The sequence below is a fragment of the Anabrus simplex genome, chromosome 12 (genome assembly GCF_040414725.1).
Source record: "Anabrus simplex isolate iqAnaSimp1 chromosome 12, ASM4041472v1, whole genome shotgun sequence".
NCBI lineage: Eukaryota > Metazoa > Arthropoda > Insecta > Orthoptera > Tettigoniidae > Anabrus > Anabrus simplex.
The window spans coordinates 59769064-59792488 of record NC_090276.1 but is presented as its reverse complement, the minus strand read 5'-3'; the positions used below and the strand labels follow the sequence as shown (position 1 = coordinate 59792488).

Here is a 23425-nt window from a genome sequence, read left to right as displayed (position 1 = left end):
CTTTGCTGCATTGAACCAACCCATTTTTTATGATTTCGACATGACAATTACGTCAGAGTTGTTCAGAAACATCATTTGTAAACTTCAGGCTTGTGACATTCATATTGTCGCAGTAACTTGTGACATGCGGGGAAAATGCCAAAGTGTGCTTGTTGTTTTAAGGGGCCTAACATCGAAGGTCATCGGCCCCCCAATGCCAAAGTGTCGAAGGAATTAAAAGTACACAAGGACAAGAGCTTTTGTATCATTCCAGTGGACGATAAAAGGAAGGTGTGGGTGTTCTGTGACGTACCCCACCTCTTGAAATTATTGAGAAACCACTTTTTAGATGAAGGTTTGACGTTAGCTGATGGTTCAGAATTTCAGAAGAAGACAATAGAACACCTATTACAAACTAAAACAGGGGACCTATCAACTACACATCATATTACTGAGGCTCATCTGAGTGTAACAGGCAGATCTCGTCAGAATGTGAGAATGGCTGCGCAGTTATTTTCCAGGCGCACAGCTCTGGCAGTGCGGTATACACTGACTGAGTAAATGTCATGTGATAGCGGAGCACTGATGCGCAGATGTGTTGTTTGCGCAGCACACGCCCCTTGTGCCAGCGGCGGTCGTATAGGAGACCTTGTGAGCAGTGGCTGTACATGTGACAGGTGTAACATGGAACGTCGTCGTGAGCTGACACCGTTCGAACGGGGTATGGTGGTCGGTGCCCGACGGATGGGAAGTGCGATTTCGGAAGTGGTGCGAGAATTCGGCTTCACACGATCAGCCGTGTCTAGGGTGCATCGTGAATGGTTGGATGCGGGTATCACCGACCACAATAGACGAACGACCGGCCATCCAGCCACCCTCGATGACCGTGACCGGCGACATTTGAGACGGATTGTGAATAGTGACAGACGGGCAACCGTGCAACAAATCACGGCTCAATTCAACATAGGTCGTGCTAGACACGTCTCCCAGTGGACAATCCGTAGGAACATGGGTTCTATGGGAGCCGGCGCCGCACACGAGTGCCACTGTTAACCCAACGTCATCGGGCACAACGACGCTCATTTGTCGCCAATCACCAGGGATGGACACTGGAACAATGGCGTAACGTGACATGGTCGGACGAACCACGATTTCAACTGCACCATGCCGATGGAAGGCAACGTGTATGGCGCAGACCACATGAAGCGATGGATCCCGCCTGCCTCGAATGTGAGGTCCAAGGCGCTGGTGTGTCTGTTATGGTCTGGGGTGCATTTTCCTAGTATGGAATGGGCCCCCTAGTTGTTCTGGAAGAGACTTTGAATAGTACGCGGTATGTTGAGCTGTTCGGAGACCATCACCACCTATTTTTGGCCTTCCAGGGCCCAGACGGTTCTGCGGTGTTTCAAGATGATAACGCGTCGCCACATCGCTCCCACGTCGCCCGGGAATGGTTCCAGGAACATGCAGCGGAGGTCCAACGACTGCCATGGCCACCCAGGAGCCTATCGAGCATATCTGGGATGTCCTGGAACGCAGGCTCCGTGCCATGGATCCTGCACCCACGAACAGACCAGCATTGGCGGCCGCTCTGCAAACGATTTGGTGTCAGCTGCGTCCAGAGGATTACCAGGGACTTGTCGACTCACTTCCACGGCGTCTCACTGCAGTTCGCAGGGCCAGGGGAGGCCCCAAACGCTATTAGGTGACTATCCCATGACATTTGCTAAGTCAGTGTACTTTAAACAAGGACGTTGAAAGCAACTTCATCGAGCTAGTCAACGACACCTTCGACGTGTTGAACTCCAGGGCGCCTAAAGATGAAAAGACTCATGGGCGCCCGCAGGATCTTTTCCAGGAGGGGGCACATTAACAATTTTCTTGAATATAAAAACCAATATAACGTCAGCAACATTAAATTGTTTACAGAAACTTCCAGTTATAACATATGCTAGATGACTGTCAGTAATTTCAGTTTATGAAATAATCTGGTATGACATTAAACAATTGAACATCAACATCTTTAGAATTCCAGGGGGGGGGCAAGTGCCCCCCCCTTGTGGGCGCCCATGAAAAGACTCCCCTTAGGAGTGGATACGGCTTAAACTTAAGGAGTCAGGAAAATACTCTGAAGCGCTTTCTGGAGGTGATTACACAAGTGAAATTTGGTAAACGTAAACCTTTACTTCCGTTTCAGAAGGGGTTCATAATATCTATGAACTCTCCCTTAGGGCTTTTTGAAGACATGAAACATGCAAATATGTCTTATATTTTTAACTGCCAGATTAAACCAAGACTGTTTGGAGAATTTTTTTTTCACGTGTCCGTGGCCTATGAGGTTTTTTTTTTTAAATAGCAATCCGTCCACTTTTGAAGTTCGTAACAGAATTCGACTTCTATTACTCACAGGGAGTAATGAAATCCCTCTCTCCTGTAGTGTGTCAGTGGAAGCTGAAAATAATTCATCGCCGAGTGATACGGGTATTTTTCATCCTGATGCTGATAATGAGGAAGATTTCTTGAGCTTCGTAAGCAATGAACTATGTATAGATGCTTTTGAGGGGCCGTTAACAACTGTACCCGTAGATGAACAGGAAGAAACGTTGGAGTTGTTAACGATGGAAGACTTTCGCCAGGACTTCGAAACTGAAAACGTAAACCAGAATGCAATTAAATACCTTTCAAATGTCGCTCTGTTGATGACAGCTTGGATGATGAAGGTGAAATGTTTGCCTTGCCACAGGAAGTGCCTCACGACTGGTTATCAATCATTTCAAAAGGAGGCCTTACTCGTCCAACCGAAGAATGGTATCAAAAAGTTATCCAGTTTGAGGTACTGTTTGGCAGTTTTCACGGGATTTATATTTCTAAATGCGAAAGAGTAATGCAGACTTTGATTTCTATAATTAAATCAAAATTTCCAGAACTTGACGAGAATATTATATCACTGTACGTCAGAACTAGAACTTTTATTAGAATACGTCACCTCAACAAAGAAACATCATATAGATGCTATGAAGAAGTATTCAGCGAAAAAGAGTCGACTGTGGGCAGCTTCAGCTTCTTCAACAACTTCCTAAGTCATCATATCAAAACGTGAGTTTTAAATACAATTAAACCAATAACTATTCCAGTGTTTCTATGTATGTATTGTTCTTACAGCCGGCTTTTAAGATGTAATTACTCAGAGTTTCTTCTATTTTTCTATCAACAGTACTATAAATATCACTGATTGCAGGTGGTATGTAAAGTACCACTTTATTATAATAATGCAAACCTTTTGATTATTTATAAGAAATTGAACTTATTTTACCTAATTATCGAGGTTTATGCTGCATGCAGGTAATGCAGCCGCGCGCTTCTATCCCTCCCGGCTACGTCACGCGCGATCAACCAATGAGAGCGCTGTGAGCGGGAATGGGCTACCTAATATACTCCATCTACCTTGAGGTGACCCATGGTTTTTCCCGCGTGATGGTACTAATAACAAGTAGTTTCATGGTTCTAATTCAATCATCCCTTGGTCATCCCTTACGACAGGCAGGGGAGACCGTGGGTGTATTCATCTGTGTTCGCCACCCACATGGGTTCGGCTGTGAATCATGGACGGTGAATGCCAAAGACAAAACAACCGGATCAATGCATCTGAAATATGGTGTTGGCAGAGGATGCTACAAGTACCTTGGACGGAGAAAAATCTAACTCTTCCATAATCGAAGAGCTTGGTATCACGAATCGACTTTCAATGCTTGTTAGACAGGCGTCCCTGCAGTTCTTTCGGCATGTTATACGGAAAGAAAATAAGGACGTCAGAGATAAGCTATCGTAAGTGATATTTCACTAACTTTAACAGGAGAGTGAAGAGAATCTGCTGAGGCGCATATTTTGGTACTTTTAAGGTAAGGCATCAGTTCTGACCATGGTCAACTACCATGAGAGCTAATGCGATAAGGAGGCTGATGGGATAAAGTTGAACTGTTGTACGATCAGTCATCACTAGGGCCCGGATGTTTATGACATTTCATAATTTATTTCTTTATATTTTTGGTTTTGACCACCTGCTCCCAACGTTGTTCAGTTGAGCATCGTATGTGTGCCGTGTAAGACCTGTTTGACACAGTGCGTGTTTAGTTCATTGGTTCTGAAATGCGAACAGGAACATGAACGACCAAAATATCAATGTACGATTTTGTTTTAAGCTTGGCAAGACACCGAAAGAAAGGCATGCGATGGTGGTAAGTGTTTATGAAGATGAAGCACTGTCCTTGAAATGTGTGTACGAGTGGTTCGTCCGTTTTCAAGGAGGCCGGGAAAGTGTTTCTGACAACCCCCCTAGCGGAAGACTGGCGACCGCCGTCAGTGACGAAAACATTGAGAAGGTGAGGACATTAATCACGAACGATCGGCGATTAACTGTGCACATGATAGCGGATGAACTGCAGATTAACCGTGAATCCGTGCGACAAATCGTTACCCAGACGTTAGGGAAGAGGAAGACGACTGACGATCAGAAGGAGGCACGTTCAGAGGCTTCACAGGATTTTGTCGAAACGGCGAATGCGACACCAAATTTCTTGAGCTGTATTGTCACTGAGAATGAAACCTGGTGTCTCAGGTATGACCCTGAAACGAAACGGCAAAGCATGGAATGGCGTTCTCTGGGATCCCCTCGTCGGAAAAAGGTCAGAGCCGAAAAGTCACGCATCCAAACGATTGCTCATCATCTTTTTCGATAATCAAGGTATTATCCACAAGGAATTTTTACCGGAGGGAACGACGTTGAATGCTGCACAGTACATTGAAATTTTGACCCGTTTCATGAAACGTCTACGGAGGTACGGCCCCAGTACGCACAACAAGGTTCATGGTTTTGTGTCCATGACAACACTCGCCCACACACAACCAATATCGTCAAACAGTTCATGGCAAAAAAAGGGGGTGGTGCAAATTGAACATCCCCCATACTCGCCATATCTCAATCCTCCAGACTTCTTCCTATTCCCATGACTTTATCTTGTATTGAAAGGAAAGAGATTTGACAATATTCCTGACATCCAACGAAACGTGACGAGGCTTTTGAACGCCATCCCAAAGGAAGCGTTCTTGCAAAGTTTCCAGGACATGTACCGCCGATCTCAGCACTGCATAGTTATGGAAGGCGACTATTTCGAAGGACAGTAAAGTCACTATGTTGATAGTACAAGACTATTCACCAAACTTTATTGTCACAGATTGTATTTCTAATATTTTTAGGTCATAAACATCTGGGCCCAACTCATCACTGTTTATCGCTGGGTTCTCCTTACATATACACGACAATATCACAAAGCTTTTCTTCATTCCTACAAAAGGTACAAACTACCCATAAGTAGACACAACCAAACCAAGTAACATATGATGAGAACCTCAAACTGTAGCCTCTGTGGCTCAGGTGGCAGCACGCCGCCCTCTTACCATTGGGTTCCATTGTTCAAATCCCGGTCACTCCATGTGACATTTGTGCTGGACAAAGCAGAGGCGGATCAGGTTGTTTTTCTCTGGATACTCCGGTTTTCCCTGTCTTAGTTCATTCCAGCAACGCCCTCATATCGTTTCATCTGTCAGTCATTCTCTGGCTTCGGAAGCCGGCACGATTCGTATCCTCGCCGTTAGATTGGGGCTTCATTCATTCCATCCCTGACCCGGTCAGATGACTGGAAACAGGCTGTGGATTTCCATTTCAAAAACTAGTAATTTTACCATTTACGATGGTTTACCCATGACGTCCAGAAATATCTTCAGGCCACGTGGAAGAGCTCCCAGAAGACAGCTAGACCAGACCAAAGATGCAACTCACGAACCTCTTTGAAGGCAGATGACCGTAGACAATAGCGATCAGTGGTGCCGACTTTAAGGGGGGTGGGGGGGAGGCGGGCAAGGCATTTTTCCATCTCTCCCACCCCCCGCCCCGCAAAAATGTGGAGTTTGTTAGTCTTCAGAGGCTGCTAAGGCATTAATTCTGGAGAAGGTGGTAGATGGTTTTATATCATGAAATGAATAATATACAATAATAGGACATTTATTAAGAAAATGTATTTATGAAGCAACTTCTAATTTTTTTACTCGTGATTATTTTTGACTGCTTCGTACATAAAACATTCCTACAAAATATTTATTTATGAATGTTCTATTTTTCTGTTTACTTGTGAATATTATGGAAAATTCCATACATAAGACTTGTTCAAAAACGTATTTGAGAAACAAGCTCTATTATTGTTCTGTTCTGTGTTTGTGAATCTCAAGACCGACCCTCCCATAGTGCAAGCTGCGCGACGTACCAGTAATTACGATTGTAAACTTAATAGTATATCATTGGCAGTTATTGTGTGAAATAACGTTCTCATATGAAAACGTGTGAGCCAAAACATTTTGTCAAAAGCCTTGAAAAGTACTGCATGTTCAACTATGCACCCCTTAATACCATTAATGAAAGTGAAAACAGAATGTCAGTATCTTAAACTGTTCACGACTTATTTGGAGTGGACGTCTCAGCTGAATAACAATGCATAATTTTTGAATAACTGTAGATAGACTGTACACCTACTTGGATATTGGAGGCGTGCATTATTCGAACCTGAGACGGCGAAGATGTGTTTTGCTACATAAGCAACCCCTATTACACATGAGTGGAACGTGTAATCTAATATGCCCGACTTTGCTCCAATTCTGATGGGCAACGCTCTTGAGACCGATTTTCATGTGCTGCGAGCTGTGCGACGTCCCAGTAACTAAAAGTGTAAGCTTGATAGTTACCGTCAGCAGTTCTCATATGGAAACGTGCGTGACGATAAATTTTGTCAAAAGCCTAGGAAAGCACTGCATGTTGAACTATGAGCTTAATACCATTAACGAAAGTGAAGACAGAATGCCAGTATCTTAAACTGTTCACGAGTTATGTCAGGTGGACTTCTTAGCTGAATAACCCGTATAATTTGTCAATAACTATTATTAGTATGTAAACCCACCTGGGTGCCTCACAATCGTTGTCGGCAGGGTAGCTCCTTGTGATTTAGACCGGGCCGGAGGTGTTCTCTGACTATCCCTCCTCATTTATATTATGTGTTTTTAAGTGTCGGATCATCCCAGAAGTATTTCTGCCAAAGTCCTTTGAATAAGCAACACAGCGGGCTGTGCTATGCGACATCTCTTCAAAATAACCGACATCCACCACGACTTACGTTGCGTTTCGGACATCGTCTTCAAGTTGTCGCGTACAAGTAGACACAATTACACAGTCATATATCGAAGTACCTAATTATGACGCGAATACTTTTTAACATTGTAAGGAATTATTTCCTTCGCCACCAAAATATCGGTAAACAAAAGCAGTGGTCATATGTTATTGAATGTGGGGTCTGATAACGATGTACACCTACCTGTCGAAAAAATTGGAGCAAACTCAAGCATTTTAGATTACACATTCCACTCACGTGTAATGGTGGTTGTCTCGTCTCGAGTTCGAATAATGCACGCCTCTAGTATCCAGGTACGTGTACCTACAGTAGCCGTCTGGTTCTGTACTTAAACCTCTCATTCCTGTACTTACCACTGCATACAATGCCAGAATGCGTATCCTTTATAAGTATGTTATACTGCGTCAAAATAGACCTCGGTAAAATGAACGCCCTAGTCGCTTGTTGACACGTATTTACGACACTGAGAAGGCCCGTGGTTGGCTATTCGCATACTCGGAACAAACATTCAGCTCCAACTACCTGTAGGCCTACGACACGCTGCTCGCCACACTACGGGGACAACGCTCTCGAGATCTCTCGAAATTTCTCGCGAGAAATAGTGCCTGCGCTAGTCTCGAGGAATCCCGAGGAATCCCGAGACCTCGTCTCAGACTGCCCATCACTAGTTGTTCATTTCACATGCCTGTGTTCATGTTAATTGTACCTCCCACTGGCCGACTCGTTGGCTGAATTGGTCAGCGTACTGGCCTTCGGTTCAGAGGGTCCCGGGTTCGATTCCCGGCCGGGTTAATTCCAATGGCTCGGGGACTGGGTGTGTGTGTGGCGTATTCAACTTTAGAAATCATCCTAGGTAGGGACCTCTACTTCACAGACATGCAGGTCGCCTAATAGGCCGCTTACGAGAAAAAGACCTGCACCAGGCCTCTCCGGAGGCCATACGCCAGTATATTATACCCCCCTCAATAATTAACAAAGTCGGCGCGTCACAGCGACTGCCGGTGAACTCCACTGAACGATACTCAGTGAGTTATGCGACCAAGAAGAACTGTGTGAGAAGGCTGGGCCATGTGCAAAGTTTGCCAGAGGATAGTAGGGTCAAGAAGGGTTCACTGAAAAGCCAGGAGGATGTCAAGTAAAGGGCAGGCCTAGAACCAGGTGGCTGGATAATGTAGAAGAGGACCTGAGGAGGATAGGAATTAAAAGACGGCAAACTAAAGCATGGGATGGAGAAGTCTGGGCAGAAGTTGTCAAGGAAGACAAGGATCTTCAAGGGCTGTAGCACCAAGGAGTAAGTAAAATATTGTACATCACAGTTTACAAAATTACAATACAAGACAGTTTATTATTATACAAGAATATAACTTCATTCGAGACATAACATAATTACAATTATTAAACAATGGTTCTTACGGTACATATATATACTGTATAAACTCTTCCTAGTGATAGTTATTTACTATGAAAAAATAACATATAAATAAGGTTATAACTATAGTAAACGTCAGTCACTTCTGGCTGCCAAAGTTACAGCTTTCATGGAAGTCTCTGCTCTACTGTAGCAGTAAAGGCACCTTCAATTTTGCACAGTCAAGTGTTAACATTCCACTAGAAGTTAAAACAAAGTACAGGGTAATATTCGGAAGTCTATCCGTATCCTAGGAATGAGAACTGCCGGCAAGCAACCACTACGCATATACCTGCAGTAAATTCATTAACTGTTAGATGACATGAAAGAATACTTCGCACATTTCCGGGCCATTTGTCCAATTCTTCATGTGTATTTATTTCTCTTACTCTAAATTCGGTTACACGAATTTCTTGATTTCTCGACGCAACATTTCCTTTATTGAAACAAAGGATGCTCTGCAACTCGAATTTTGTGAATCATTAACTGTGCAATATGGCATTTGTGATTTGTGAGGAACAGTTAATAAGTAAAGGAAGGGTTACAGCAATGCTGGGAGCTAATAGGACGGGAACTGAATTCTAGCGATTGGAAAATTGGTGAAGCCTTGTTGTTTCTCAGGTGTGAATTAATTACCGGTCACGTACGAATGCAACCCCCAAAGTCGCGGATGACGAGCACCATTTATGAATCTCGGCTGCGTGATATTGATGAGAACCAATCAATCAATCAATCAATCAATCAATCAATCAATCAATCAATCAATCAATCAATCAATCAATCAATACTGATCTGCATTTAGGGCAGTCGCCCAGGTGGCAGAAGTTTCAACTTAAGTGAGAAATCTACTCTGGGATGATAAAATACCCCAGAAAGCAAAATTGACTATATTTTATACCTACTTCATTCCAATTCTCACGTATGGACTCGAAATATGTACCCTGCATAACAAGGCAAATAATAAAATCCAATCAACAGAAATGAAATTCATCAGAAGAATGAACCAAAAGACCAGGAAAGACAATATTAGAAATGAAGCAAACAGGAAGATGCAGGCTACAATGGTTTTGATATGTTGTGAGGATGGACAGATGAGAACAGCAAGGAATTACTTTGACAAAGAAGTGAAAGGGGAGAGGCCAGTCCTCTTGTGTAAACCAGATTTTTTAAAAATTACCTTAGAAAGCTCGATAGCTGCAGTCGCTTAAGTGCAGCAAGTATCCAGTATTCGAGAGGTAGCGGGTTCGAACCCCACTGTCAGCAGCTCTGAAGATGGTTTTCTGTGGTTTCCCATTTTCACACCAGGCAAATGCTGGGGCTGTACTTTAATCAATGCCACAGCCACTTTCTTTCCACTCCTAGCCCTTCCCTATCCCATCGTCGCCGTAAGACCTGTCTGTGTTGCTGGGATGTAAAGCAAATTGTAAAAAAAGACCTTGATAATCCGGCAATGGCAGATCCCCGAGCAAGCCCAGATGATCACAGTTCTACAGTAATTTGTAATTAATTAGGAGTCTGGGAAATAATGCTAGGGGCTTTATGTCGCACCGCCACAGATAGGTCTTATGGCGACGATGGGATAGGAAATGCCTAGGAGTAGAAAGGAAGCAGCTGTGGCCTCAATTAAGGTACAGCCCCAGCATTTGCCTGGTGTGAAAATATAAAACCATCTTCAGGGCTGCCGATAGTGGGATTTAAACCCATTATCCGCCGCATGCAAGGAAACAACTGCGTGCCCCTAACCGTACGGCCAACTTGCCCGGTTTTCTGGAAATTAAAAGACGGCATGGAATGAAGAAGTCTGGGCAGAAGCTGTCAAGGAAGACAGGGGCGGTAGTGCCAAGGAGTAAGTAAAATAATGCACACCACAATGTACAAAATCACAATACAAGACAGTTTATTATTATAGAAGAATATAACTTCATTCAAGGCATAACATAATAATTATTAAACAATGGAAAGGTTACATGACGATGACGAGTTACGTGACAGCCTGAAGATCGAGTGCCAGAAGGCTTCGTAAGGTGCATTACGAGTTATTGGAAAGCGGTCACTCGACTGCTACATAGTAGCTGTGGATATCTATGGACAGTCTTCTGAATATCACCCTGAATATAAAAACCTTTCATCATCTTATTAGAGGAATTTTTAGTGCCTGACCAGGTTCATCTGCAGGTAAAGAGGAAGTATAAGAATAAAGGATGAAGGTATGGTTGCAGACAAGACCAATTTTAAATTTCTGGCAGTACCGAGAATCAAACTTGGGCTCCCCAGCGCGACAGCTAATAGCGCTAATCATTCTGATATGGAGGTGGACTTGTTTAATTACATTGATATACAATATTAAAAATAATATAATGTACAGTAAGTACTGACTACCTGGTAGGATACAGAGCATTAGATCCACTTCATGAGTAAAACACGTGCATGTTCAAGTAGCAACTCGGCAAGCACTGACACAGTTCTGTTTAAAGAGAATATGAAACTGGAAGGTTAGCACCATAATGTGGCAGTAAAAGCTTTTAAATATCAACATATTATAATACTCCACCAGCAGGCTTGTTCTTCGCTCACTGAGAGTCGGCTAGCTCATGTTCTTGTACTTGGTAAATAAATTGTAGAGGACTCGTAATGTAGACTTCAAGTCCAAGTTGACAATATCTGCAAAGAATAAAACACTGTTAGATTCTTACCTTCATTTCTTCATCTGATAAATGACACTTCCTTAGTCTCTGTACCGATTGCCAGGCAAATATTTCCAGTAGGATTTTCTTTTTTCTAATTTTAGATATTTTTTTAAAAGAGGTGTATGCTTCAGTTATGGTGTGACATATGAACACAACACTGCTTTGTAACTCCCATGATGTTTCTTGTTTGGACTGCATCATTTACTCCTTGGCCATTGAATAAAAAATGAATTTAGCTATTCTGACCTCATATTTCATAACTTAACAACAGAATTCACATGAATTTTGCAGAGATGTACCTATTCTTGAGGATGAACCAAACTAGTCAAATTTAATTAAAAACAGAAGTTTAAATCACACAAAAACTCTATACTTAAAAAAAATATTGTGAAATCTATCTACATATACCTCTCGATTTCGCGTCGGTTGTGGGTTCGGATCCCACCGGTGTCCGGCTGGCCATTTTTGTCCTGTACTTAACATCTCTTCAACATGTACTATATGTACGTAACACGACCTAATACGTTAAAAGTCTGTTTCGATTACAATGCGGTCGTGAAAATTCAATATTCAGTGAATAATTGTGTTGGCACTCCCCACAGAAATGTCAAGTTGAGTAGCCACTTCTTTGACTGTTATTTGCACTCTTGTATGATTTACGCATCCCAATACTTTTGGGTCTAAAGTGGAGAAAAAGAAATGTTCACGTATTTGACATGTTTGGCTCACCTCGTGCATGTCTATCATATTCCCATGCGCAAACATCAATTTCTGTAAAAGCAAATAAGTCTCTCAGAGTGCGATGGCAATGAGCCATTATTATGTACTTGCACGAAATGTACTTTTATTGGTTCAAGTTTATTTCACTTCAGGTTGTATTGTCAGCTCGTGATGGGAAGAATATTTTCCAGTGTCGGTACTTCAAGCTCACATGTCCAACTTACTTGATGTACCTTATTGGCTTTTTCAGAAAAAAATATCACACCGGAATTTTACACCAAATGTCGATAACCACAAATAAACCAATATTGCGGTTATATTATGTATGTGTATCTTTTAAATATAAATGAATTGTAAATAATTTTTAAATATCTGAATTCCTTTAATAATTTAAGCATCCAAAGTTTTCGCCTGTATTTTTTGAAGTGCGTTAATTACGTGAGAAAATACAGTAAGTCCATCTGTGTGCTGAACAGCTGTCCTGAACGCCATTTTTGTTCTTTACTTAGCATCTCTTTGGAATGCACTGTATGTCAAGGCACCTGTTTCTCGCAAAGCGCGAAATCACAACATTTTTGCAAAATTTTACAAACTTGGCTTGAAACGGGAAAGTATTTACCTTTAAGAAAAATTGTGAAATAACTGATCAAATTAGGTGGAATCACTCTTTGAACCAAGAAGCATAATGAAAGGTGAAGTCCCTCATTTAATAAAGCAAATTCCCATCCTACAAGAACCTTCAGAATCAGAATATCTTCAACCACACACAGTGTTTTAGAGATCTAGTTGGTTGTTCATGTAGAGCAAGTAAATATATTGATGTGATAGCCATTCTTCGATCTTGAAATCAGAATAAATGAGCATTTTGTGGAAGCTGCAGGGAAGGCTTTATGGATCCCGGTCAATAATGTGAGAGGTAATTTTCAACGTAATGTACTATGTCGTCTTGACAAGTCTTTTTGAGACTGATGTGTAAATTAGGTAAGTAGGCTAGGCTCTACATCTTGTTAAAGTGACAGAATAATTTTTCTCAAAACATTCTTGCTTTGATATATGCAATATGTGTTTTCAGCACAAGTATAAAGTTCATGTTTCTTGTACATATGTAAAAATAAAATATGTTTTGTAGAAAATATTTTATTAACTACCTTTTGGTTTGAATTTTATTATCTAAATGTGAAAAGAAAATTTGGCACAATTATTGACAAAATAAAATGAAAACAGCAAAAGAAAAGAAAAAAAACTATTTTAAAATTATGAAATTACGCAAAAAGTAATCACCACAAACAGGTGCCTCTAATTATATGTATTCAACATGAGCTGATAAGCTACAAGTTTATTTCAAGTACGATGCGGTCGTGAGGACTAAATATTGATGTAAATACAAGAACTACTTTATTTTTATAAGATTGGTCAAGAATACTGAAAGTAATTCATCTATTTACCTGCACCACAAGTTAGCAACAAAATACAAAATACTGTATGTTACCTTCTGGTCGAGCTTTGGGCTTGGCCAGTCCAACGTCCTGCATGAGCTCAAACGCGAAGTTCACATTGTGCACCTTATGCTCAAAGTCTTGAGGCGTCAAGTGGAAGCTATAGAGAGGTACAAAAAAGCCCTCCAGGAGGCCCATCAGGATGGTGAGGTACACTCCATCGTGGAACTGAGTGTCCAAGTCTGTCACCTCCAGGTTTACCTTGTTCAGGTGCTTGTTCACGAAGGTGACCAGCGACTGATAAACAGAAAACAACAAAGTTACTATGACAGTATATTCACTCCCCAAGTTCTTTATTTCCAATCAATCAAAAGTGGAAACATTTACTTCAATTTACGGTATATTATTACAAAAATATGTAAAATAGCTAGGAATGGGGTGGCATTTCCAATACTAATATGAAGGCTAAGGCATCTATAAATAATACGTCAGATGAGTAAGTATTACACTTTAAAATTTACATTCTGAAGTCAAACACAACTTATTCTGATCAAACAGTGAACATTTAAGACACATGGGAAAGGAAGATATTGAGAGAAATATATGCCCCATTTGCTACAGAGGAGTCTGGAGTATCAGAACAAACAAAGAATGTGACAGTCTCTGTTAAGGATGTTGGCCTGAAAATGTGAAGATTTGGATGTGATCAGAATGGACAAGCACAAACTCCCAAAGTAGAAATACAGGCATTCACTCACTGTTGAGCACAGAATTATATCTTCCAAGTGCATCAAGGTCACCAAATTTGCATTCGTATAGCGCTGAAGAAACCTATTCTAGAACCGAACTTTCTACCACGATGCTGGTACATCAAAACTGCAGTTACTGAAATTAATTTGGCACTTCTTCATATCCGACTTCAGAGCATACCTGTATCACTCTTGCTGTTCTCCCTGATTGTGCTGTCCATTCTACAGTTGAGAATACATCACTTATTGTTGCTGTTAGGCATGCAGGCGAGATGGCTAGTGCATCAAAGTTGAAATCTAATAACCATAGCCTCAATGTCAGTGGTACTGGTTCATTTGCTAGGGGTCCAGCCATTTTACTTTTAAGTATTCTATGACTGTGTTGGTGGTATTTTTGCAGACATTGTAAGTGTCTTCTGTACATAGTCAAAGCCTTGCATCCATAGGTAAGTGTTGGCATTATTATGGCAGTGGTCTGGACACTGAGGTCATGGTTGTCACAGACCTTCTTGAGGAGATAACAGAAAGCTGCGCTAATGCATCCGATGCAAAACTACATTTCAGCATCTACATTAGCAGTTGTCGAAAGGTGGCTGCCAAGGTATGGAAAATGTTCGATATTCTGACCATGACGGAAGGAGTTCCCTTGCTCTACAGTAGTCTGGCAATGGTTGATAACAAACTCGTATTTTGTTAATGCTGAGTTTGAGGCTGATACTACTACACTCTTGGTCATAACAGTAAATCCACACACCTTTTCCATACCTTCAGAAAGTCTTCCTTTAAATAAGATTAAGTACAGTCCACACAAATGTAGAGAATAAGGAGTGATTACATATTCCTGCACGACACCTGTCGTGTTTTGATAGGACTCTCCAGGTCCATTACTACCCAGAATAGTAGCATTCTAACTCTTGTGAAGAAGGTGAAGTATAAAAAAATAAATTGACCTTTTCAATACAATATATCAAGTAAATAATACTACATCAGTCTTGAGACTAGGTTTCAGCCACTTAGTGGCCATCTTCAGCCAAATAAAATTGAACAGATTATGTGATAACTAAAACATATGTATAGCAGAAAAAGACAATGTTGCAGGATTAATTATAACATTAAAATACATACAGGCCCGGTTTCTCCAACACTGTGTTAAATTTTACATAACAAATGTTAACTAACAAATGTTATTAATTTAACACTTCGGTTGTTAAAGTGCCCTGTTTCACGAACACATTTCCAACATTTGTTATGAAACAATTGTTAAAGACAAATTAACACATTTCTGTGAGATTTCTGAATGTGTTAGGCAGTGAGAGTCTTTTGTTTCTTTACATAAAGTGTTCCTAGCGGTATAGGATTTTATCACACATGGTTGACATTATTATAGGTTATGGTTAGCAGAAACTGCTAAGACGTAAACATGTGTAGTAAGAGGCAACATAAGCGTTATTATGATGAATGCGGGACAAATATTGTTATAAATTTTAATTTGAAAGTGTGCGAGTGTGCTTGTAAAATGAAAGTATGGACTGCTCTATCACAACATTCAATATTATTCTTATATGAGTGCAATATAAGGCTCCTACATCAGCGGGTAAATGTGATAATTGATATGTTTTTAATGAATTTCGGGCATTATTTCACTGCGGGGAAAATAATGTAATGCCTTGTTAATGCTGCAATGGCAGCAGGAATTCTTTGCAGAATTTTACACACTCTTGTCTTGCACTCGTGAACATAGTCACCTACAATTACATGAAAAGTGTCTCAAGCATAATATCTAACAAGCAGAGGCCAGACCCTGCATTCAACCAATTTTAACGAGCTTCAATGTACCTGTGGGGGGGGACACTCAACTCGTGTATAAGGGTTTAGGTCAATAAGCTTTCGTTTTCGAAAAAAATTAGGTCAAATGTCATGACACAGGATCCGCTTCAGACAAAGTGGAGATGATAGAACACTACAAGGCGAACAAATTTTACTTTAACATGTCAGGTCCACAACCTGATAATTTCTTAACAACTGATAAATCCCCGATTCCAATGCAACGCATATATTGTATACTTGGAGTTACATCACAGTCAAACGAAATGGTGGCCTAGCGGTCACTGTACTTGTCTGCAAACCTTGTAGATGTGTGTTCGAGCCTTGTCGCAGCTATAATTCTTGTACAAGATAAATTAATATTTGAGGGATCATGAAGATAAAAATGGGAACAAAAATATTATAAAAACTGCAGTATAATTAATTTTCTACCTGTAATTAATATAGGCTTAAACGTTCTCGCAGTTACTGGTGGGATCTCTCTCTCTGTATATACATATTAATTTGAGGTAGAAAATAAAGTTCACCGCAGTTTGCTTAATATTTTTATTCGCATTTTTACCTTCACGTTCCCTCAAATAATAATTTAATGTGTATAAAAAATATAGCTACGGTGGGACTTGAACTCACGTCGTCGCAGTTCATAGACAAGTAGGGTAACCACTCGCTTGACTGTGTAGTAACTCTTCAAGTATATACGCGTTGCACTGGAATCTGTGGATTCATAAATTTCTTGGAAATTATTAGGTTGCGGACCTGACATGTTTAAGTAAAATGTGTTCGCCTTTTAGTGTTCTATCACCTCCACTTGGTCCCAAGAGTATCCTGCGCCACGACATTTGTCCTCAATGTTTTCAAAAACGAAAGTGTATTGACCTAAACCCTTATACACGAGTTACTGTTCAGTGTCCCCCAACACGTACATTAATTACCTCGTTGAATCGATTGGACGCAGTGTCTGACCTCTCCTTATAAAAACTATAAGCTACTACTGCACTGGAGACACTGATAAGTTTCAATTTGTTGGAAACTCTAACCTATTTTCAATTTATTCTAGTACGTTTTTCATTATGGCTTTGCTAATTAGATATCTTTGTAGAAATCTTTCTTCTGACAACTCTAAAAAGTTGTATTTTCTTAGCGTGGGTCATCCTTTTTCTTCTTCAGTTTATAGTCTTCACACAGCAGTGAAGCTTCTTACATACATCTTCTACATGCCTCCATTTTGAAATTTTAGCAGCTGTTAAGAGGTTTAACATAGGGCTGCTGCCACGTTGATTTAACACAAGTATTAACAATTTGTTAGAGTTAACAATTCTTGAGGAGACGACCACTTTTTAAATTTATGTGTTAAGTCTCCTTAACAGCATAGTTAACACTTAACATTCATTGAAGAAACTGGGCCATAATAATAAAAATTATGGTTATGATCTTCTTGTCATAATATGATGTCTTTAAGTTGACTTAGGACCTCAGGTAAAGAAGTAAATATGGAAATGATAACCAGAATTAGGAATGAATAAACATACAGAAAAGAAATTAAAAAGGAGAAAAATTATTTATGAGACTCATCTATAGAGGTTTCCTGTTTTAATGTTATAATTATTCCTGCAACAATGTCTTTGTCTGGTATACATATATTTTAGTTATCTCATAATTTGTTTAATTTTTATTTGCTGAAGATGGCCACTAAGTGGGTGAAACTAGTCCCAAGACTGATGTAATATTATTTACTTGATATATTGTATTGTCAATTTATTTCTTATTGTACCGGTTGGTAGACCTATACGCTGCATATTTGAATATTCCGCCTTAAACGACTTCTACCGGAGAAACTCTGAACTTTAACAACTGAATTAATTCCAACAGTTCCCCAGAAGATGCCACTGTGTGTATTTCGATTTGTTTTTGTTTTTTTGGTTGACCAAGAAGTGTGGACCTTCTCTGACAGATGTTTCTACTAAAAAACCTATGATCATGCACCCTGGTGCGAAGGGAAGGAACTTTTTGAAGAAATTTTGTATTCGAAAGTTTGTCTTTACTAAATTTTGTTCTTTCATTGTTTGGGTTGGCAATATTAATCTTTCTTTCCGCCAGTTTTGAACTCAGCCAATCCCGAATTTCTTTAATTAATTTTTGACCAATAGTGTCTTTCTTCTTCGATGTTGATGTACAACTTCAGCTACCCAATAAAGGTGAGTGGGTGTGTCTTAATTATTCATGAAAGGTCTCGAAGCTTCCATGAGGGTTTAAAAACTGCTGATTTTCTCGGCTCTTGGCCACTTCAACATCATCTTGCTTAGTGTATAGAAGCATAGCAGGGGGCGGGAAGCGCCTCTTTCTTCGGGCAACAGAACTTCAACAAGGTAATGGCCATCTAACATCTTTTCTTGCTAGCTCAGCAGTTTAACTCGCGGGGAAGGTTCGAAACCTTTAATATGTAACCCATCTCTTTAAAATGTAAATCCCTTTTCAGTCTATGTAAAAACTACAAATTTCTTCAACTGTAAATCGGGGATAGAGAGTGCTTTACAATCTCTTGAGCTCCCCTTCATTTTTGAATTTGAGGTGACTATGATTTCATAACCGTTTTTCTCTTCCTTCTTAATGTGTTAAATTTATTTTGTATACAAGTCACCTCCATAGATTGGGATTAGGCCCTGTGCAATAGGCCTAGTGCCTCTTAGGTTTTAAAAGGTGTATTTAGGAGTGCAAGTACTCGCCTCCATTCAATCTTGTATTTTGGGCCAATAATTTAACCCATTTTGTTTTCCTTCCTGAGAAGGCCCAGTAGATTGGGTACGAGGTACCCCTGTGCCATTATAAGTGGTGCCTTGATGGCAGTTAAGTGTAATAAGCTGTTATTGCCTTTGATAGGCTTGGACGATTGAGAGCGGGTCAGCTCTTTCTGGTATTTTGAAAGGTGCCTCTAGGAGGCTCGACATTACGAGATGGGAGCAAATGCTCCATGTAATTAAGGGTTTTCTGCCCTTTGGTAATTTGTGGTTGTGAGCTGAGGGCTCAGGAATTGTAACTTGGGGCACGAAGCCCAGAACTTGTTAATACCCGAAACTCTTGTTTTTGTTTGTAAAATCATTATTGTACCTGAATTTTCATTGTTATTTCACCTTGTTGTCTGTTGAAAATATAAACTTTATTTAAATTTTAAATTCATCTTTCAGACTTGTAGTTAGACCCATTTCAACCCGCACCTTCTTTCACCTCTGCTGATCCACCAAACCACGGTAACACTTATAACTGAACTTCAATATACGGAACAAAAATGAAATTTATAGCTTATAAGAAGTTGAAGTATTTCAATGAGTTTTGTTGGACACCCAGTTAAAATCAGGTCTTCCCAAAGAGCTTCTCTATCTATGAAGAAGGCTTTCAGTTATCTATAAATTGCCATCTAAAGAGGCTGGTTTTGTTCTTTAAATTTTTCTTGTTTGGCAGAGGTAATATTGTTTTTGCCCAAGTTGGATATAAAATCACACTGGGTTTCTCGTAGGGACTCGTACACAAGCGGCAGCAGATGGTATGATAGTATTCTTGCAAAAAAAAAAAAATCCACAACAGAAAGTAGAGATATCCCTCGATAATTGAGCACTGAGCCTTTTTGAAGGTAAAAGACAATAAAACATTTTGTAGATCAACAGGGATGATTTTGGAATAAAGGAATGAAGAGTTAAAGCTTAAGACTTTATAAGATGTTTGGCTGTCATGAATAATAATTAATTTAACATGTCTGTGTTTCTGATGAAATCCTCTTGATGTAAAACCATTTTAAGAGTGCTTCTTTATTATGCCTGTCTAGAAGGAGGGGTCATAATAATATAAAGGAGATTAGGACACCATGTTTGGATGTAACTACACAATTCAACTGTAGCAGCAAAAGAAGACACGAGCATCATTGATAATTTAATCCAAAAATGAAGAATTATAAATAACTTCATATGTATACCAAGATGAAACTTGGCTGTGAGGGGTACACTTACCTTTTTGACTACCTGCAGCTTGTCCGGGGCATGATCAAACAGGGTGTCAAATGCATCCCTTTCACATCGCATTCCAAGATCATCATACGTGGATGTTATTTCCTCCAGTACAGTCCGGTGGCTCAGCGAGCCTTCGCGTTTCTGTGAAGATAATTACAAATCATATTGATGTTTTACTGGCCGTAACAAACCAAAAAAAAAAAATGGTTTGGTTTTAAAATAAACTGGAATCAAACTACTTGAAATAGACTCAGAGCTTATTGTTTTCAATACACATCGAACAAGAAATTCAGCATGCAAAACAGTTCAGGTACCTCTGACAAATATTAACAGATGATCTTCAATGAGAAACTGAAATCAGAAGTCTTATAACTAAACAGGCATTTCATTAAAACAGTCTTTTGATATGTTAGCATGCCATGTCCCTCAGATTAAGAAAAAAACTTGTGAAGATTCATGTGGTGTCAGTTACAATATACTGTACTGAGACCTGGAATCTAAATAAACGTGACATTAAGAAATTAAGCTCATAACAAGCAAGCAGTTTTAATGGTGATACAGGAATCATGTTCTAGCTGAAGTCTTAAAAGAATGACTACAGAATCTGGATGAAAAGAGAGTTGCAGTAAAAATTTGAACCAGGCATCAGTTTCCCTACAACTACAACGCAGAGAGCATCCTTCAATGTGTGGTTTGTCAGTGCCTCTTCAAAGAAAGATTGTGTTCATCAGTCCCAGGAATGGTATTACAGTAAATGAAACAATCAGGGCGTATTCTGTAAAAAAAGAAGAGAGTTCTTGGAGAAAACAATTTTTACATTGGTCTGTTTTCCAACCGACTTTGCTGTATGTGAGTGAAAGCTGGTTGTACTCTAAATACCGTATTTCACGGCATAATCGTCGCACTTTTTATACCAAAATTTTCGAAAAAAAAATTGTAAGGTGCGACCATTATACGATGAATATTTAATACCAGTATTTGTATTACTCAAAAAATGTACTTATAACTAAATTGTATTTGAAACAAATTTAAGATGCACGTAATACTCGCGTTTATACATCAAAATAATTAAAATAGTCTAAAACAAAATTCATAATTTTTCGCAACAATTCGGCGAACGTTTTTCCAACCTGAAAATAAAAATGAACGTATTAAGTTAATTTGTCATTAATTTGAGTATTAAAGTTAAAATATTACACTTGCAAAAAATTATCGCTTTGTTGTGAAATGCGGACTTACCGGTACGCAATTTATTCCAAATCTTAGGTATCGCTATCGCAGGTTTCGCTATCTGATGCGCCGTCCTCGCCTCTGTTAATACCAGTATCAGATTCTTCGTCTCCCTGCCACACTGCGTCATCTTCGGAACTGTCTAGTGCATTCGAAATCCCAGTCCTTTTGAAGCTCTTGGAGACTAGTTCAGGTGGTATAAGATCCCAACTCTTCTTCACCCACGAGCATAACAAGTCCAAGGGTGGACGCCTGATATTTCCGGTGCGCGTCAATTGCTGATCGCCGCTCATCATTCACTCGTTGTAAAATCGACGTAAGTGGTCTTTAAAGGGTTTATTAACACATACGTCTAGTGGCTGCAAAGCAGATGTTAGGCCACCAGTAATGACTATCTGCCGTGTCTTATTTGTAGTGAGAATTTGCTTCACTTCGTTCACGAGGTGACCTCGGAAACTATCTAAAACAAGCAGAGCTGGTTGTTTTAGTAGTGCACCAGGTCTTCTATTCCACACAGTTTTAACCCAGTCCAGCATGAGTTCTACGTCCATCCAACCCTTTGGTTGCACTCGTACATGAATTCCACGGGGAAACTGTATATTCTTAGGCATCGTTTTCCTCTAGAAAATGATGTAAGGCGGCAACTTTCTCCCGTCAGCTGTAATGGCTAGCATTGCCGTGCATCGCAACTTCTCACTACCGCTGGTTTTCATTAATACACTCCGTGATCCTTTTAGCGCAATAGTGCTGTTGCGAGGCATATCAAAAAAGATTGGAGTCTGATCGGCATTACCGATTTGAGAAAGCAAGTACGAAGTTTCCTTGCGCAAACGTATGACAAATCGGTGAAAATTTACAATCTTGTCCGTGTAATCAGCATGCAACTTTTGGCTTAGTGTTGTTCTCCTTCGCACTGACAGATTGTGTCGTCGCATGAACCCCTTAATCCACCCACGAGTCGCCTTAAACTGAGTTACCGGTATGTTGTGTTTGATATATATGTTGATTCCAATAGGGAATCTGAAATATTTGTCCTGAATGAGCAAATTTATAATACCAATATAAATGGTCCGTTATTGGACATTACAAATTTTCCAGCTAGCTCATTCTTGGTTGCCAGCGTTTCGCCCTCGTGTGCTAGGGTGGGCTCATCAGTTGGTACCTAGCACACCTACCAATACGCTGGCTAGTGCATACCGTGGAGGCCACTGCGTAGGCTAACTGGAGCCACCGGCAGTGCCAATGCACTAAGAGACTTTGTCTCATCACTAAAAATTGATGCCTGCTTGGCCATCAGATGATATATATGTTGATTCCAATAGGGAATCTGAAATATTTGTCCTGAATGAGCAAATTTATAATACCAATATAAATGGTCCGTTATTGGACATTACAAATTTTCCAGCTAGCTCATTCTTGGTTGCCAGCGTTTCGCCCTCGTGTGCTAGGGTGGGCTCATCAGTTGGTACCTAGCACACCTACCAATACGCTGGCTAGTGCATACCGTGGAGGCCACTGCGTAGGCTAACTGGAGCCACCGGCAGTGCCAATGCACTAAGAGACTTTGTCTCATCACTAAAAATTGATGCCTGCTTGGCCATCAGATGATATATATGTTGATTCCAATAGGGAATCTGAAATATTTGTCCTGAATGAGCAAATTTATAATACCAATATAAATGGTCCGTTATTGGACATTACAAATTTTCCAGCTAGCTCATTCTTGGTTGCCAGCGTTTCGCCCTCGTGTGCTAGGGTGGGCTCATCAGTTGGTACCTAGCACACCTACCAATACGCTGGCTAGTGCATACCGTGGAGGCCACTGCGTAGGCTAACTGGAGCCACCGGCAGTGCCAATGCACTAAGAGACTTTGTCTCATCACTAAAAATTGATGCCTGCTTGGCCATCAGATGATATATATGTTGATTCCAATAGGGAATCTGAAATATTTGTCCTGAATGAGCAAATTTATAATACCAATATAAATGGTCCGTTATTGGACATTACAAATTTTCCAGCTAGCTCATTCTTGGTTGCCAGCGTTTCGCCCTCGTGTGCTAGGGTGGGCTCATCAGTTGGTACCTAGCACACCTACCAATACGCTGGCTAGTGCATACCGTGGAGGCCACTGCGTAGGCTAACTGGAGCCACCGGCAGTGCC

The 23425-nt window shown here is 40.3% G+C and overlaps 1 protein-coding gene across 1 annotated transcript in view; it reads right to left on the bottom strand.

Moving 5' to 3' along the window:
• Positions 1 to 8527: 8527 nt before the first annotated feature.
• The window catches only part of parvin (beta-parvin), a 34700-nt gene continuing 19802 nt past the window's right edge, over positions 8528 to 23425 (bottom strand). Inside the window, exons 6-8 of the mRNA XM_067156711.2 lie at positions 20034 to 20174; positions 13516 to 13759; positions 8528 to 11280 (exon numbers count right to left, since the gene is read on the bottom strand). Of these exons, the coding sequence (XP_067012812.1) occupies positions 11204 to 11280; positions 13516 to 13759; positions 20034 to 20174 (462 nt within the window). The 3' untranslated portion in view covers positions 8528 to 11203. The remainder of the gene's footprint in view (positions 11281 to 13515; positions 13760 to 20033; positions 20175 to 23425) is intronic.